The sequence below is a fragment of the Acipenser ruthenus genome, chromosome 2, assembly GCF_902713425.1.
Source record: "Acipenser ruthenus chromosome 2, fAciRut3.2 maternal haplotype, whole genome shotgun sequence".
Classification (NCBI taxonomy): Eukaryota; Metazoa; Chordata; class Actinopteri; order Acipenseriformes; family Acipenseridae; genus Acipenser; species Acipenser ruthenus.
In genome coordinates this window covers 63,162,275-63,177,558 of record NC_081190.1, presented here as the reverse complement: position 1 = coordinate 63,177,558, position 15,284 = coordinate 63,162,275, and the positions used below count along the sequence as shown (strand labels likewise).

General features: G+C 36.9%; 1 protein-coding gene across 1 annotated transcript in view; it reads right to left on the bottom strand.

The window, feature by feature from the left end:
* Positions 1-12,923: 12,923 nt before the first annotated feature.
* The window catches only part of vegfc (vascular endothelial growth factor c), a 70,319-nt gene continuing 67,958 nt past the window's right edge, over positions 12,924-15,284 (bottom strand). Inside the window, exon 7 of the mRNA XM_034015973.3 lies at positions 12,924-15,030. Coding sequence (XP_033871864.3) covers positions 14,913-15,030 — 118 coding nt within the window. The 3' untranslated portion in view covers positions 12,924-14,912. The remainder of the gene's footprint in view (positions 15,031-15,284) is intronic.

Here is a 15,284-nt window from a genome sequence, read left to right as displayed (position 1 = left end):
CTATTTTTTTTCTCTTCATCTATGATTTTGCCATTTGTATCTCTTAGACATTTTACTTCCTCCTTGAATGTTCTTTTGCTGTTATAATATTGGAAAAACTTTTTGGAATTGTTTTTAGCCCCCTTGGCAATGTTCATTTCGATCTCTCTCTTGGCCTTTCTAACTTCCTTTTTGACTTGTGTTTGCAGTTCCAAGTATTCTTTCTGTTTACTTTGTTCTTAGTCCCTTTTAAACGCTCTGTCAAGTGCCTTTTTTCTCTGAATATTTTTTTAAATGATCTATTAAACCATTTTGGCCATTTTGTTTTAGATTTTGATTTGTCTACTTTTGGGATGTAATTGTTTTGCACCTCTAGTACTATATTTCTGAAAAATATCCATCCTTTTTCTGTGGATGTTTTCCCTATTTTACTCCAATCTACTTCTGTTAGTCCCTGTTTCATTCCTTCATAATTTGCCTTTTTAAAATTGTAAACCTTAGCTTTAGTTGTTACTTTTGGGGTTTTAACTAGCACTTGAGACAATGTTGTGATCTGAGTTTGCCAATGGTTCTCTAACCTCTTTTTTAGTTATTCTGTCTTCGTTAGGCAGTCATTTGTCATTTCTACCATTTAGATTTAATCTGTCATTCTCCCCACCGGGTTTTTCCATTTTATATGGGGGAAGTTGAAATCCCCCATTAGTATGGCTTCTCCTTTGCTACACGCATTTCTAATGTCATTGTATTATTTTGTTCAGTGTCTGAATTTGTGGTCTATAGCATACCCCTATTATTATGCCCTTTGAGTTTTTATCCATTATTCTGTCCCATATTGCTTCTGTGTTATTTTTTTCTTCCAGATTTAACACCTGGGCTTCAAGACTATTTCTTATGTATAGCGCTACCCCTCCACCTCTTCTGTCCTGCCTGTCTTTCCTATACAGTGTGTACCCACTAATATTATATTCGTCTCCATCACTCTCGGATAACCATGTTTCTGTAACGCCTATCACATCTTAGTTACTTGTTAGTGTAGTAGCTTCAGGTTCTAACATTTTATTTTTGAGACTTCTAGCATTTAGATAAATACATTTAATGGCTATCTTACCTGAGTTGTTGCCCATGTTTTGATGTAGTCTCCCTTCTGTTTTATTGTTGATTTCTCCCCCCTTCCTTTCTAGTTTAAATGCTTCTGAACCTCCTCGAGTATTCTTTTTCCGAGTAGATTGGTTCCTGGGGCAAAGTGGTTTGCAGTGCACAGGTGTAGAGGTGATTACGAACCAGAAGACAGACAACAAAGTACACTATCCAAACAAAGAATAATCCCAGGCAATACACAACAATGTGTATTGCACTGTTCCAAACAACGGGTTACAGTCCCAAAATAATAAACGCAGTATAACACACACAAAGACACACACACAACCACAAGTCCTGAGTGAGTGCTAACATGCAAGTGGTGAAATCCAATTTATTAGTGTACAGTGGTGAATGTTGTTCGGGTTGGGGCTGGCCTTAAGCGACAGCTCCCGGTATGTGTTAGCCATCTAACAAGAACAAACAAGTACAATTAGACACGACAAAACAAACATACACTAAACACTCACAGTTACTTTATTATTCTCCTTCATGGGTTCGATCTTAACCATAACAAAGGAACTGATCACCTAGCCACGCCCCCTTTTGTACTGCCCCCTTGGTTAGCAAGTGTAACCGTTTCTCCTCCAATCCGCGGTTGTCACATCTCTTCCCTTCTGGGGCGATGACTTGGTGTACCGTGGCACTGCCCCCTTTTTAGATGGTCGACTTCCACCTTTCCCTTGTCAGACCATCCAAAAAGGGGGCAGTGCCACGGTACACCAATGAATTGTCAGACCATCCAGTCTGGGGCACTCTGTTCCCTTTACACAGCACCCTCACCGGTCAGGAGGGAGATTTATAACCAAGATTAATACTTTAAGTGCAGTCCATCCAGCCTATATATAGTCCTTGTTGTAGAATGTGGCCCAGTGTTCAAGGAAGGTGAAGCCTTCCTGTGTGCACCACGATTTCAGCCATGCATTTAGATTATTTATTTCTAGCTGTCTGTATGGTCCTTTTGCAAGGTGTCGGCAGTATAAAATACCACAGTTTTGGACTTAAATTAACATTTTTTAAAGACAATTACAATTCTAAAACTTTATCACCCTAAAGTTGTACAATATCAGCTGGTTTCACAGACCCTGATTAGCATTAATCTTGGACTACCTAATGTTAATTTAGATAAGGTAGTCCACGATTACTGATAATCAAAGTCTGTGAAACCAGCCCTATATATTCTGCTGCCACAGTAACTGTTATTCTATTATTAAGATTTATACTTTGCTTAAAACAACTTGGTGCTGCAGTTTATTTGTTAGAAAAATTGTAACGTACAAAAAAAAATACTTTGTTCTGTTGATGGTAAACAGAATTAGGAAATTATTGGTTATACAGCTTAAAACTCAAACATTTACTAACACAGGAGCAGAGAAGAGTTTTTTTAAAAAATTTTTGGCACAGGGTAAATGAAATATGTATGGCAACACCATAGGCAAAACAGCCGTGATGATGGTCATTTACAGTAAGGTAAAATTGGATGAAATGTTCAAGTGAGGTTAGGTGAGAAAACAAAGGGACAGAATAGCTTTTAATAATAGTACAGTATTTGAGAATGAGGCTGAAACCTTTATTTATAGCACACATATATGAAACCAATTAAAGTAGACAGGAACACTGTTGCTAGAAAAGGTTGTTTGCTTAATTTTAACTTTACAAGACATTTGTGTTTTATCCATTGAGATAACCTATAACTCATACAAGCTATATTTGTGTGTCTGCATCGAATACACTCCATACAGTGAATACAGTGTTCAGAATATTCAAATAAGCTACTGAACACAAATGTAAAAGTTGAATTGTGGAACTGCAGATAAAGTACCATCCAACATTCACATGACATTAGTTTTATGCTATGCGAGTACATTTGCAATGAACCAGCCCAAAACTGCAAGTGAAGAAAAAATAAATAAAAAATGAGAGAAGAGAACAAAATGGAGCAACTTTTCCAGATGATGGTTGCTGTCCAGCAGAAACGGAAACTCAAGTTTAATGCTCCTTGGTGCACTTTTATTAATTAATAAATAAGCAAAACACAGGAACAAAACAAAAGGTTTTTAAACAAAACACTAAATAAACAGCACCCAAGCTTTGCTATCCTGGTGCAATATACACAGCGAGCACAACCTGCTGCTCTCGGCTTCTCACTCCACTCCACTCCACTCCACTCCGGCTGGGCAAGGACCTTCACTGACCCGTCTCTCCACAGTGCGCACTAAAAAAAACCTTTAATTGTCTTTATATAGTATGTGGCATGTGGCCAGGGGTTAATTGACACAATCAATCACCACCTGGCCACATTCCACACACTTAAAATTAAAACATTCCACACTTTTCTTATTAAATAATTAAACAATTACCTCAAAGTTATTAAACTATGTGGCTGTGCAAAGGTGGTCATCTTGGCTCCATGCTGTTCCTCCATTCTCAAACCAAAATGGCTGCCAGCCACAAAAAAAACACACACACACATTTATCAGTGTGCAAGGCCTCTGCTCTGTGACAAAGACACAGTGCAAAAAAGTGTTAGTGTAAAAAATAAAAATGTGATCAGTTTATAGATTTTTTCCTGTAACTAAGTAATACCAGTTAACATCCCATCACAACCTTTGGTAATGAAATTTAGGGGAGAGTGTAACGAAAACTAGTACAAATAATCTCAGAAGTGTGCCTACATTATAAAACAGTTTGCACTTGATCAGTATGGCCCAATGTGTACCAGAAGATATAATATTTGAAATGATTAAGCATTGGACATTTGGATAAGTGTGAGAATCACATATGACTTTAAATTTCCATGTTCACCAGGATATAATTGGCAAGTTTTGCTTATCCTCCAGGCCCTTTCCTTACGTACTTACTACAGCAGTTACATCACATACTGTATTGGTGTTTGGTGTAACTTTTGAAAGCACTGGAGGAACTTCTCTCTAATTATTTTAAAGTGTAGCATATTGCCAACAAGGAAAGAACAAAAAGATATTCATTCCAGAGAACAGATGACCAGTTATATTATTGCTAATGCTAGCAGAAAAAAGAGAGAAAAGTACTTTAAAGCCTTGGCTATCACTCCTTTAATAGATACGAACCACAGAAGCTTTCGGTCATCAAGGAGTCATACCATATCCCTGAAGGAAACATTCTGTAAATTGGTCACAATATCTGACATTCATAGTATACACCCTTTGAAAGGGACTTTTCCTTTCCTAGGAATGTGTTATATTTAAACTTGTATTGTATACTGTGATTATTTTTACTTCAGAACATCTAAATCAACAAATAACGGAAGGTTACTATACAAATTGTTTTAGTAATTGAATAAATAGAACGCAAACCTGTGTGGAAAGCAAGTGTGTTAAATGGCATTGTATTATGTTGTTGTAATACAAATCCAATATTCAGCAGTACAGAAACCAGCTCTATATACTCTTTATAATTAGCAACAACCGCTAAAGTGGGTTGAGGTCCAAAAAACTAGATAAAGCCATCCACAGTAACTGAGCTATTTCTCGCTATTATTCATGAACAGTATTTAGTGATGAGGAACACAAAGTGATACCATATTAACATATTCCTGATTTCAGACCACCCATGCTCACATAGCATTCCTGTGATCTGTGATGCAAGTAGCCTAGAATCATACTGGTTTCCAAAAAGAAGATAAGATTACTTGTAACAGTAAACCTAGAGAATGTCAAGAAAAGTCTAAATGCTTGGACACAGTCAGAGTGTAATTGTTTTGTACTGAGAGTATAATGAAAAGTACTATGTCCCTAAGTCTTCTTGTATTAGCTAAAATCACAAACGTGGTTTATAAAACTAGATTACTTTACCTGTACATTTTTGTAAAGAAATACAGAATATTGGGACTTTTTTTATAAGAAACTTTGTTTAATACTTCATGTGGGGCTTTTGTTTAAAAATGTAACTGCATTTTGTGTATTTTTAATGTTATGGTCCTGTTACAATAACCTGTAAGGAAGCTGGTTTTCTAAAAGATGTAACCTAGCTGCTCGGTAATAGCATTAAGCATACACTTCATCATGTTCAAATCTAACCAGCAGATACACATACATATTTGAAAAATTTGTATAAAACTAATGGATGCTATAGAAAAATTGAGGCATCCCAGAAGAACCACAGGTGTATACATCGTTACAAAAAAATATTCCCTAGCTTTTGATTCTAGGTGTAATTTATTTTCACATTTCTGCTAAGCGTGAACATTCCCAAGCAGACACTACATGTTATAATAGACCTAGACAGTTCCTGGATTCCTCATCTATCAAACATTTCTAATATCAGTCCTCAACCTACAGCTATGGCCAAACATTTTGCCTCACCTAGAATTTTAGGATTGATACATAATTAAAAAAAAAAAAACCAAAAAAAACCCCAAAAAACACAATTTAGATATTTTATTTAACATCACGTATTCAAAGAAACTACGAAATGATATCACAAAAGTCTACCGGAAGACATAATAGTACAGTATTTCATGTTATATTTCCAAATTTAATTGCTTTTATAGATGGAGACATAAAAAACATTCTGATTGTACTGCAACATGTTGAGTGACTTTAAAAAATCACATGCATCGCTGACTACTAAACTATTAATCATGACTACCCCATATACTTATTAGAGCAGTTGGCCTTATATACTGTCACTATAATTGTGTGCATTACCTAGTGTCCACGTAATATATTGTCTTAGATGTAGAAAACAACACTTTTCTTTTTGACAAAGTCCACATCCTCCTTTTCTTGCTCTTAGATTATTTCTACATTACTACCTAATGGTTTCCTTTCCCACAGTTTAAAGAAATACCAATGCCTCAACAGTTATGCTTGTTCTGGCTGATAGCTAAATCTCTCTAATAACAGTATAGATAACGTGTATCTGAAAGGCAGTTAAATGACTTACACAAGGCTTCTGTTTATAATGGTCTGCTTTTAAATGCCCCTTTCATTACTTTGCTGTTGATTTATACCTGTTTCAGTTTGACCTTGCTTTATAAACATACAAATAAATGTATTAATTGGTAAACATTTGAGCAGGTTTATGATGCATGTAATTATAATGTTTAATTGGTAACATTATGTGTATATATTATATATTAATTGTTTAAATTAATTTATATGTATCAATTATTTCACTGTTATAAGCAACCACACCCAAAATATATCAACTGAACACATCCAAACATAAAAGTAGTTTTTATCTACGATAACAACTGTAACAGCTTGATGCTATTACAAAATTATAACAATCTGCTTGCCACACATCAATATTACGTTTATTGTTTACTTACACACAGTCATACCCAAGAAACCTCTCTGGGAACAGTATTTGCTGGAGGAACATGAGAGGAAATGGGTGAGGTTTGAGATTCCAGTGGAGGACTGTGAGGGAACGATTGGCAGGTCTTAACTTTTCCTCGGAAGGCAACTCCCAAGAAAGATTTCTAAGGGTAATTGATGTCAGCTGTGTTATCAAGAAGAACATATGAAGCTGCTGTCTAAGGATAAAGAGGTAAGGACATGGTGGAAAAAGTGGGTAAGGAGTGAAGTTTTCTGGTGAGCTGAAATCAGCATCTAATCCAATTATTATTTGTCTTCTCCAATTTGTTGTCAATTACATTCATCTAAAAATATAAATAGAGAGAGATCATGTCTAACTAAACTGCTTGATGTTTTTGAGGATGCAACATCGACAATGGATAATTGCAAAGCATATTGCATGGTTTGTTTAGATTTCCAGAAAGCTTTTGACAAAGTCCTGCATAAAAGATTAATTCTCAAACTAAAAACAGTAGGGATTCAAGGAAATGCATGCACATGGATTAGGGAGTGGCTAACATGTAGAAAACCGAAAGTACTGATTAGAGGAGAAACCTCAAAATGGAGCGAGGTAACCAGTGGTGTACCACAGGGATCAGTATTAGGTCCTATGCTCTTCCTAATCTACATTAATGATTTAGATTCTGGTATAGTAAGCAAACTTGTTAAATTTGCAGATGACACAAAAATAGGAGGAGTGTCAAACACTGTTGCAGCAGCAAAGGTCATTCAAAATGATCTAGACAGCATTCAGAACTGGGCAGACACATGGCAAATGACATTTAATAGAAAAAAAGTGTAAGGTACTGCATGCAGGCAATAAAAATGTGCATTATAAATAACATATGGGAGATACTGAAATTGAAGAAGGAATCTATGAAAAAGACCTAGGAGTTTATGTTGACTCAGAAATGTCTTCATCTAGACAATGTGGGGAAGCTATAAAAAAAGGCCAAGGATATATTGTGAAAAGTGTTTAATTTAAATCAAGGGAAGTAATGTTAAAACTTTGCAATGCATTAGTAAGACCTCATCTAGAATATTGTGTTCAGTTCTTGTCACCTCATTACAAAAAGGATATTGCTGCTCTAGAAAGAGTGCAAAGAAGAGCAACTAGAATTATCCCAGGTTTAAAAGGCATGTCATATGCAGACAGGCTAAAAAATTGACTCTATTCAGTCTTGAACAAAGAAGACTACGCAGTGATCTGATTCAAGCATTCAAAATCCTAAAAGGTATAGACAATGTCGACCAAGGGGACTTTTTTTTACCTGAAAAAAGAAACAAGGACCAGGGGTCACAAATGGTGATTAGATAAAGGGGCATTCAGAACAGAAAATAGGAGGCACTTTTTTACACAGAATTGTGAGGGTCTGGAACCAACTCTCCAGTAATGTTGTTGAAGCTGACACCCTGGGATCCTTCAAGAAACTGCTTGATGAGATTCTGGGATCAATAAGCTACTAACAACCAAATGAGCAACATGGGCTGAATGACCTCCTCTCGTTTGTAAACTTTCTTATGTTCTTATGTTCTTAATCAAATCTACTTTATATTTAAACCATTAGTCACACCCTACACAGTGTCTTGTGTTTTTTCGTTTGGTTGTGAACCAAACCCCCAGCAATTTCTTTCTGTGTAAAGAATTAAGAACAAATAAAGTATGGACTACTTACTGCACAACTCTTCCTCGGATTCGGAGGGTTTTTGAGGATAACATAATGTCTGTATCAGAGCATTCTCCGACAGCATCAATCTGAGCCGAGCACCCCACCACTCTTCCCTCTATTAGGCGTATCTGAAACATCTGAACAAGTGCCTCCCGAGCAGGATACCTTTCCACTACCCACCGTTCAAGTTAATCCTCGCTGACCGAAGCGGCTCTGAAATCAGGATATCTCTCCCGAGCGTCTGTACTTTAAGGACTGGACTTTCAACCAGCTCATAAACAGCCTCCTTAAAAACGGCAGCGAAATCCCAACAGGAAGCAATCGAGAATCCCTTTTCATTTTCTATTGTGAATCCATCTGTGGACCACCTATTTGATTTTCTGCTCCCAAAGCAGGATTAATCCGACCCCATTCAACCAGGACTGAATTATGGCTTTTATAGTACACGCAAAGGACTTTACATCTTGCACCAGCTACAATCAAATCCTGTCTGTCAGGAATACAATACCAATTTTGCTTGATGTTCATTACCTCTCCAACTCTCCTATCAATACCAGCTGTCCGTTTCCTCCTGCGCAGAATCTCTAAGAACTCTTCGACTGCTTCTCCTTCTCGTCTGCCTATCTGTATAGATATTCTAAGCAATTTGATTTCAATCCTCTGTCAAGGCTGCTTCTCTATATTTGATGACCTAATAACTGCATTTTTTTGTTTTTTAAGATGTTCAGAATATGCAGTTCCTTCTATTGCCAGCTTTCCTATGCTGGGTATTTGCTGCGGTGATCTCATGCGCATCTTGGGTTCCCACTTTATCCTCTTCCTGAGCATTTCCAAAACAGCTTGGTCAAATTATTCAGCCATCAAAAATTGACTCTCCTCTATGCCCATATGCTTCCATGCAGAAATATATCACAGAACGCAAACCTATTTTGCACATCAGCAGCAAGGGCAAAGATTAACCATCATCTAATTAAAAATATGAGGTGCTGGACCTCATCAGCAGCTGAATCATACATACGTTCTTCCACTGAGCCAGTTACTAACCTTCTTTGTTGTGTTAAAATGTTTTCTTTATTTCTTTCTTTGTATATGCATTGGCGGTTCTTTTGTTTGTCTGCACATATAGGATTCTTTAGAGGGGAGCCGGGGGTCCATTCTTTGGGGGGTTGGTGATCTCACTTTCTCCAACCCTTGGTTAAGCTCTGCTTCCTTTACCTCAGCAGGAGGGTTCTCCATGAGTCAAAGGGGACCCCCGGCCAAACCCAACCTTTTAGCATCTTATGATCTATCATTACCCTTGCAATAACAATTCTATTGGAGGTAGGCACAGGTGGTAATGGATTTTAGTCCTAGGATTGATCTCAGAAAAGTCCTCCAAAAACAGATTTTCATTTGTAAGTTTGTTGCAACATTTCACATAATTTACAGCTTTCTATTATTCAGAGACTCTTCGCAGACAGTTTTTGGTATCATCTGGTCTTTATTTTACATGGAGTTAACATATCTTGGTGAAGTGTGGCCCTGCCCCAGTCACACTATTACTATTCTAAAAAAAAAAAATGTTTATCATTCTTTATGTAGTCCCAGCACCCCACTGAGTACATAATCCCAACTAGAATTTAAACCCCTTACAGTACTATTTGCTGCCTGTGTTTTTACCCATCACATAATGTACATCAGGGGTGCCCAGACTTTAGTTACATAGGATCTACTTTTTCCACCCTCTTCCTAACGCGGTCTACCTAACCCCCCCATTCAAACATGTTGCACACTACATTATTACCAGACCACAAATAAAATAGGCCCTATTTTTAAAACAATTGTACAATAATAAGAAATAATAACTTTTTACCTTATTGATTTGATGATTTGCACTGCATGGTGTCAGCAAGCTTTGCATAGTCTGGGTTGTTAGCCTCAAGCAGGTGTCCAGGTGATCATCTGTTAGAGTGGACCGGTATTTTGACTTGATGATCTTCATGTCTGAAAATGCTGACTCGCAAAGGTAGGTAGATCCAAAAAATGCTGTCAAGTACATGGCAATTTTTCTCATATTTGGATATTTTTCCTCCACGATAAGGTTCCAAAAGTGTTCCCCTGATGCCCTCGATTTGATTTGGAGGTCGCTTTGAAGAGTCAAAATTTCACTCTCGACGGCAGATGTCTCCATGTGAAACAATGATGCTATTTTTGTTGCAATTTCGTCAACATCAACTTCCACACCAAACGGAAAGCACATAAATGTTGCCACAGGTTCCAGGATTGCAAAGTCTTGAAAGCGTCGGTCAAAGTCTGCGATAATGTTGTACACCTGTTCAACGTATCGACCACTGTCGCAATGTGCAGGTGCTTTTCCCTGACTTTCGAGCTCTGACATCATATTTTTGAAATTCCTCAGTTCGTGTCGCTGCAATTGTGAGGACAGCAATTTTAATTTTTGTTTAAAAGCTGTCACAGAGCTAATCATTTCAACAATATTTTTGCCTTTTCCTTGCAGCTCTAAATTGAGCTCATTCAACCGAACAGTTACGTCGGTCAAAAAAGCTAAATCTAACAACCACACTTCGTCTTCCAACTGTTTATATTCCGCATCTTTTGAAGCCAGAAACTCCTTGATTTCAAATAACAGATCCCTAAATCGCTGCAGGAATTTACCTCTACTAAGCCACCTTACATCCGTGTGTAGCAAGAGGTCTGTGTGTTCAGCTTCACTTTCTTCCAGTTGAGACCTGAAGAGGCGCCTCTGCAGACTTCTGCCCCGAATCGAATACACGATTTTGAGCGCGATATCCATGACATCTTTCATATTCAGCATTTTACCACACAAAGCCTGCTGATGGATTATGCAGTGATAATTGAGGAAGTCTGGAAAGTCATCATCACTTTTGCAAAGGGCAATAAACCCATTGATGCGGCCAGTCATGGCTGGTGCTCCATCCGTAGTTATGGACACAAGTTTGTAAATGGGTAACTGAGTGCTATTAATAAAGTCCTTGAATGCCCCAAAAATGTCCTCCCCTCGAGTTTTTCCTTTCAATGATATGATTTTGAGCAGTTCCTCTTTGGCAGTCATATCTTCAAACACCATTCTAATGAAAATGCACAACTGAGATGTGTCGATCACGTCTGTCGACTCGTCAAATTGAAGTGAAAAGAACACACAGTCATTTACGTCTTTTTTAAGATGCTCCCCCAAATCCTCATCCATCATTTCACAGCGCCGTGTAACGGTATTTCTGGATAGCTGAACATCCTTAATAGCAGAAATGATTTCTGATTTATTTTTGAAATCATCAAACAATGATTCTGCTGCCTCTAAAAAGGCCTCTTTTACCATTTCTCCATCCTGGAACGGTTTCTTGTGCTTTGCTAGTATGCGACTCACCCGGAATGATGCAATCGTGGCTGCCTTTGATTTTGAGCTGGGCCTTGTAAAGATCGATTGTTGGGCAGCTAGTTGAGACTTCAATTCTTTCACTTTTCTCTTTCGTAGTTCACTTTTAGCTGGAAAGTCGCTTTCATATTTCTTGTGAACAGTTTTGAAATGCCTCTCGACATTTCCCTTCTTAGCAAGAGCTACACTTGAATGGCAGATCAGACACACACATTTTGAATTTGTTGTGGTGAAAAAATAATCTTCCTCCCACTCACTGTGAAAGTGGTAGGTTTTCGGTTTCTTGCTGCTTGGTCCAGCACTCATATTAAAAACTTAACTGCAATTTTATAGAAAAAAAAAACTTAGTAAAAAAACAACAACCAAGAAGAAAAAATATTCTGTTACAGGTCTCCTGCTTCGCAAGTGTGGAACGTAAACGTACGAACAGCAGACGGTTGCTATGGTAGCGACAGTTTGGAAAAAAAAACAATGTAGCAACTACAGTGCCATGGGTTGGTCAAATTTTATGTCAATCAAGCTGTTTTTTTTATATTTTGGCTGTGCAGTAATATTCGAGCAAGAAGCAATCATTAGTGTAAGCAAAGCATACGGTGCTTCAGAACTGTAGACCTCATTATTTTTAAGGAGACTTGAAGGTCAATCTGTGAATTGCCAAAATATATATTTTTAGTGCATAAGTTTTGAAAACTTTTATGCGGTCTACTAGAAACAAGTTTGGGATCGACCGGTCGACCGCGATCGACGTCCTGGGCACCAATGATGTACATCTACTACCTTCGATTTCCACTAATTTGAGCTTAAGATCTTAATCAAAGCCTTTTTACAGACCAGATACTGTATATCATGTCATACAATCTTGTTTCTATCCATCTTGAAAGAAGCTTAGTCATACAGGATCTATCTTCCATAAATATGTGTTTGCTGTCTCCTATGATGTTGTTACAGAATTTGAGTATTATAAGTAATCGTCTTAGTATTTACATTAAACACTTACTGTATAGAGCCATTACTTAATAGTAGCCTAGACAATTACTATTACATTATTTATTTTGCTTAATCCAGTTATTTGTTATTGCTCACCTTGTCTAAACGTTTGCAGCCTATAGTGCCTCAACAGTTGGATAACATCTTCCACTACAGTTTACTGTCAATTGATTTGCTGAGCAGCCAGCCGACAGCTAAATCTCTCCATGCAGCTGAGAAAAAGCATTTTAGAGGGATGAGCCATCCTGTGGGTCTTAGCTCCACTCGCCAGACCTTTGAAATAGCTCAGTTAATACAAGTACTATAATCTGAGTGATTACAGTAAGAGCTGTTGTTTGGACCACACAGATGTAATACTTCTCTGAAATATCAGAAGTACTGCAATTTTTTTAATTTTTAAATAGCTAAACACGAATATTTAATTTCACCTTTGAAAATATACACAACATTCATAAAATGTGTTTTCTCTCAAGTATGCTTTGAACTTACTGTCTTCAAAAAAATCCTACATTGCATTTTAATAGTCATCTATAAATTCCTGTCAAGCTTTAATTCACATAAGTTCCAAGTCTGAAGCAGCTCCCGAGACAACACTTTAAGTGTAATGGTCTTTTCCAACAGCTGTTATTTCATATATAGTAACCCTGAGGTCTAGCCCCACTGAGAGTACTGTACAACATATATAATAGGGATAATACATTGTTCTCCTTCCTCCTGGAAGCTGAATTTAAATAATTGGTCTACCACCTTACTCAAAGAAAGCTGGCATTTTTGTTTCCATACCTACCATGTTAAAGAGCAAATGATAAATGTCAGTTAAAACAAAACAGAACAGTATGCAGTCATGGCTGTGTAATTGAAGCCAGATTTAACTCCACCTTAAAATGCTACTGAACAGGAACAGGCTGTAGCAATTACAGCAAAACACCTTACTTTCATTTGATGTGTGCTGGGTTGTAGGTATTCCTGCAAACTCTTAAATCTGTTGCTAACACTTATTTTGTCTCAAATTTGGTGCCTTCACTAAAATGTTATTTATGCATCATCACATAAAGGGGGTGTACCTTCAATGTGGAAAAGTCTGCATATGACATTTTCTCAAAGAACAGACTAGACAGAGAGAAACGCTTATGTGTAGCATGAGTTCAGTTCTCTTTAGGTTATTGTTTTTTGATACATTTTTCTTGTTTTTTGACCAACATGAATAATAATTATTTATAATTACTCATATATTTAATTTTGATAGATGTGAGGGACAAGACCTTCCTATATGTGAGCCTGCTTCAGTATCTCATTTTGTTTAGCAAAATAGCAGACCTTGTATTTTGGGTTGTTTGGTAGTTTCGCTATAAAGTGTGTTTTAAAAGCACAAGCAAATGTGTAAATGTGTAGTTGCAACTAAGGTTTGAAAACCCATTATAAACAACAAGTTCAAGAGAGCATTGACTACGGTAAAGCTAACAAGTGGTAGGAACTGATTTTAAACCCACAGTACAACACATGCACATAACAACAACAAAAAAGAATCAGAATATGACACACAAGTAGCTATTAAGTTTATCATGAAGCTAATAAACTATATTATTTACCTAGCCAATAAAACAATTTACCAAACACCTTGTATGAAAGTGTTTGTTATGGTAATGACCTAACCATTTCAAGGGTGGTAGTTCTTCTCTCAGCTGATGAAAAGCTTAATGGTAAAATGTCAAATCTTGATATTTGATTGGGTCACTCAAGGATTGCCCACCTGCCCTAACCACAAAGAAAATAAGGACATTTCTGACAGCAGTAATCCCCTCTCACCATTACTATATTTAATGAAAAAATCTGCAGTAATGAGCCTGATCTTGAAGTACTGTATATAAAACCTGGCATGGTTTTATTTTAACTGTTTGATACATTCTTTGACATAGAGCAATAGAACAATGCTTTATTTCCCCTGCCAACAGTACGGTACCTTTTTGTCTTCATTTGTATTTCTAGGACTGCTTTGACTGATACACGGCTTAAGAGTGTACAATACAATGTTATATTTATTTTAAAGATACTTCACATGATACAAAAATATTGATCACTGTTTTTTTTTTTGTTTGTTTTTTTTTACGATTGCAATTGCTATTAACAAAATTGCTGCAGACTTTTTAGTGGCAATAAATTATAGAGTCATTATCTGAAAAAAAAAATCACAAAAAGGAAAACCTAGGCCATTTGGTCACTGCCTGAGAACTATGTCCTTTGTAAGTTCTCTACATGATGGCCAAAGTTAATGGAAATGCACAATGTATCTGTGTCCTCATAGTCCTTGGGGGTCTTTGGTGCACAGGTATATCCAAGCAGTGCACATTTCAACATGTCACTTTGCATGTAAGTGTTGTTGGTATATGTATTATTCAGATATATTTAATCTGTGTATGCAGGTCTTCTCCAGAACGTTGGTACACAGCGGCAAACCTCCTCACTGAAGTAAAATCTTGCCTCGCATCGCTTTCTTCGACCTTCACAAGGTGGGCTGTAGCAACTGTGGCAAAAAAAATAAATATATAAATATATATATATATATAAATCAAGACTGCTCTTAAACCAATATTTGTCCTTGTTTATACAATATCTTAAGGGTGTAACTTTCTAACATAATAACCTGGAAAGGTACAATGCTTCTTACAGTAAGCAAAAACACAGTGGCAATAAAATAAGACCTTTAAGTAAAAACCCTTAAAAGCATACAAATATGCCCTATAGTAGATGTAAAAGCACACTTAGCTCAGAGGTTGT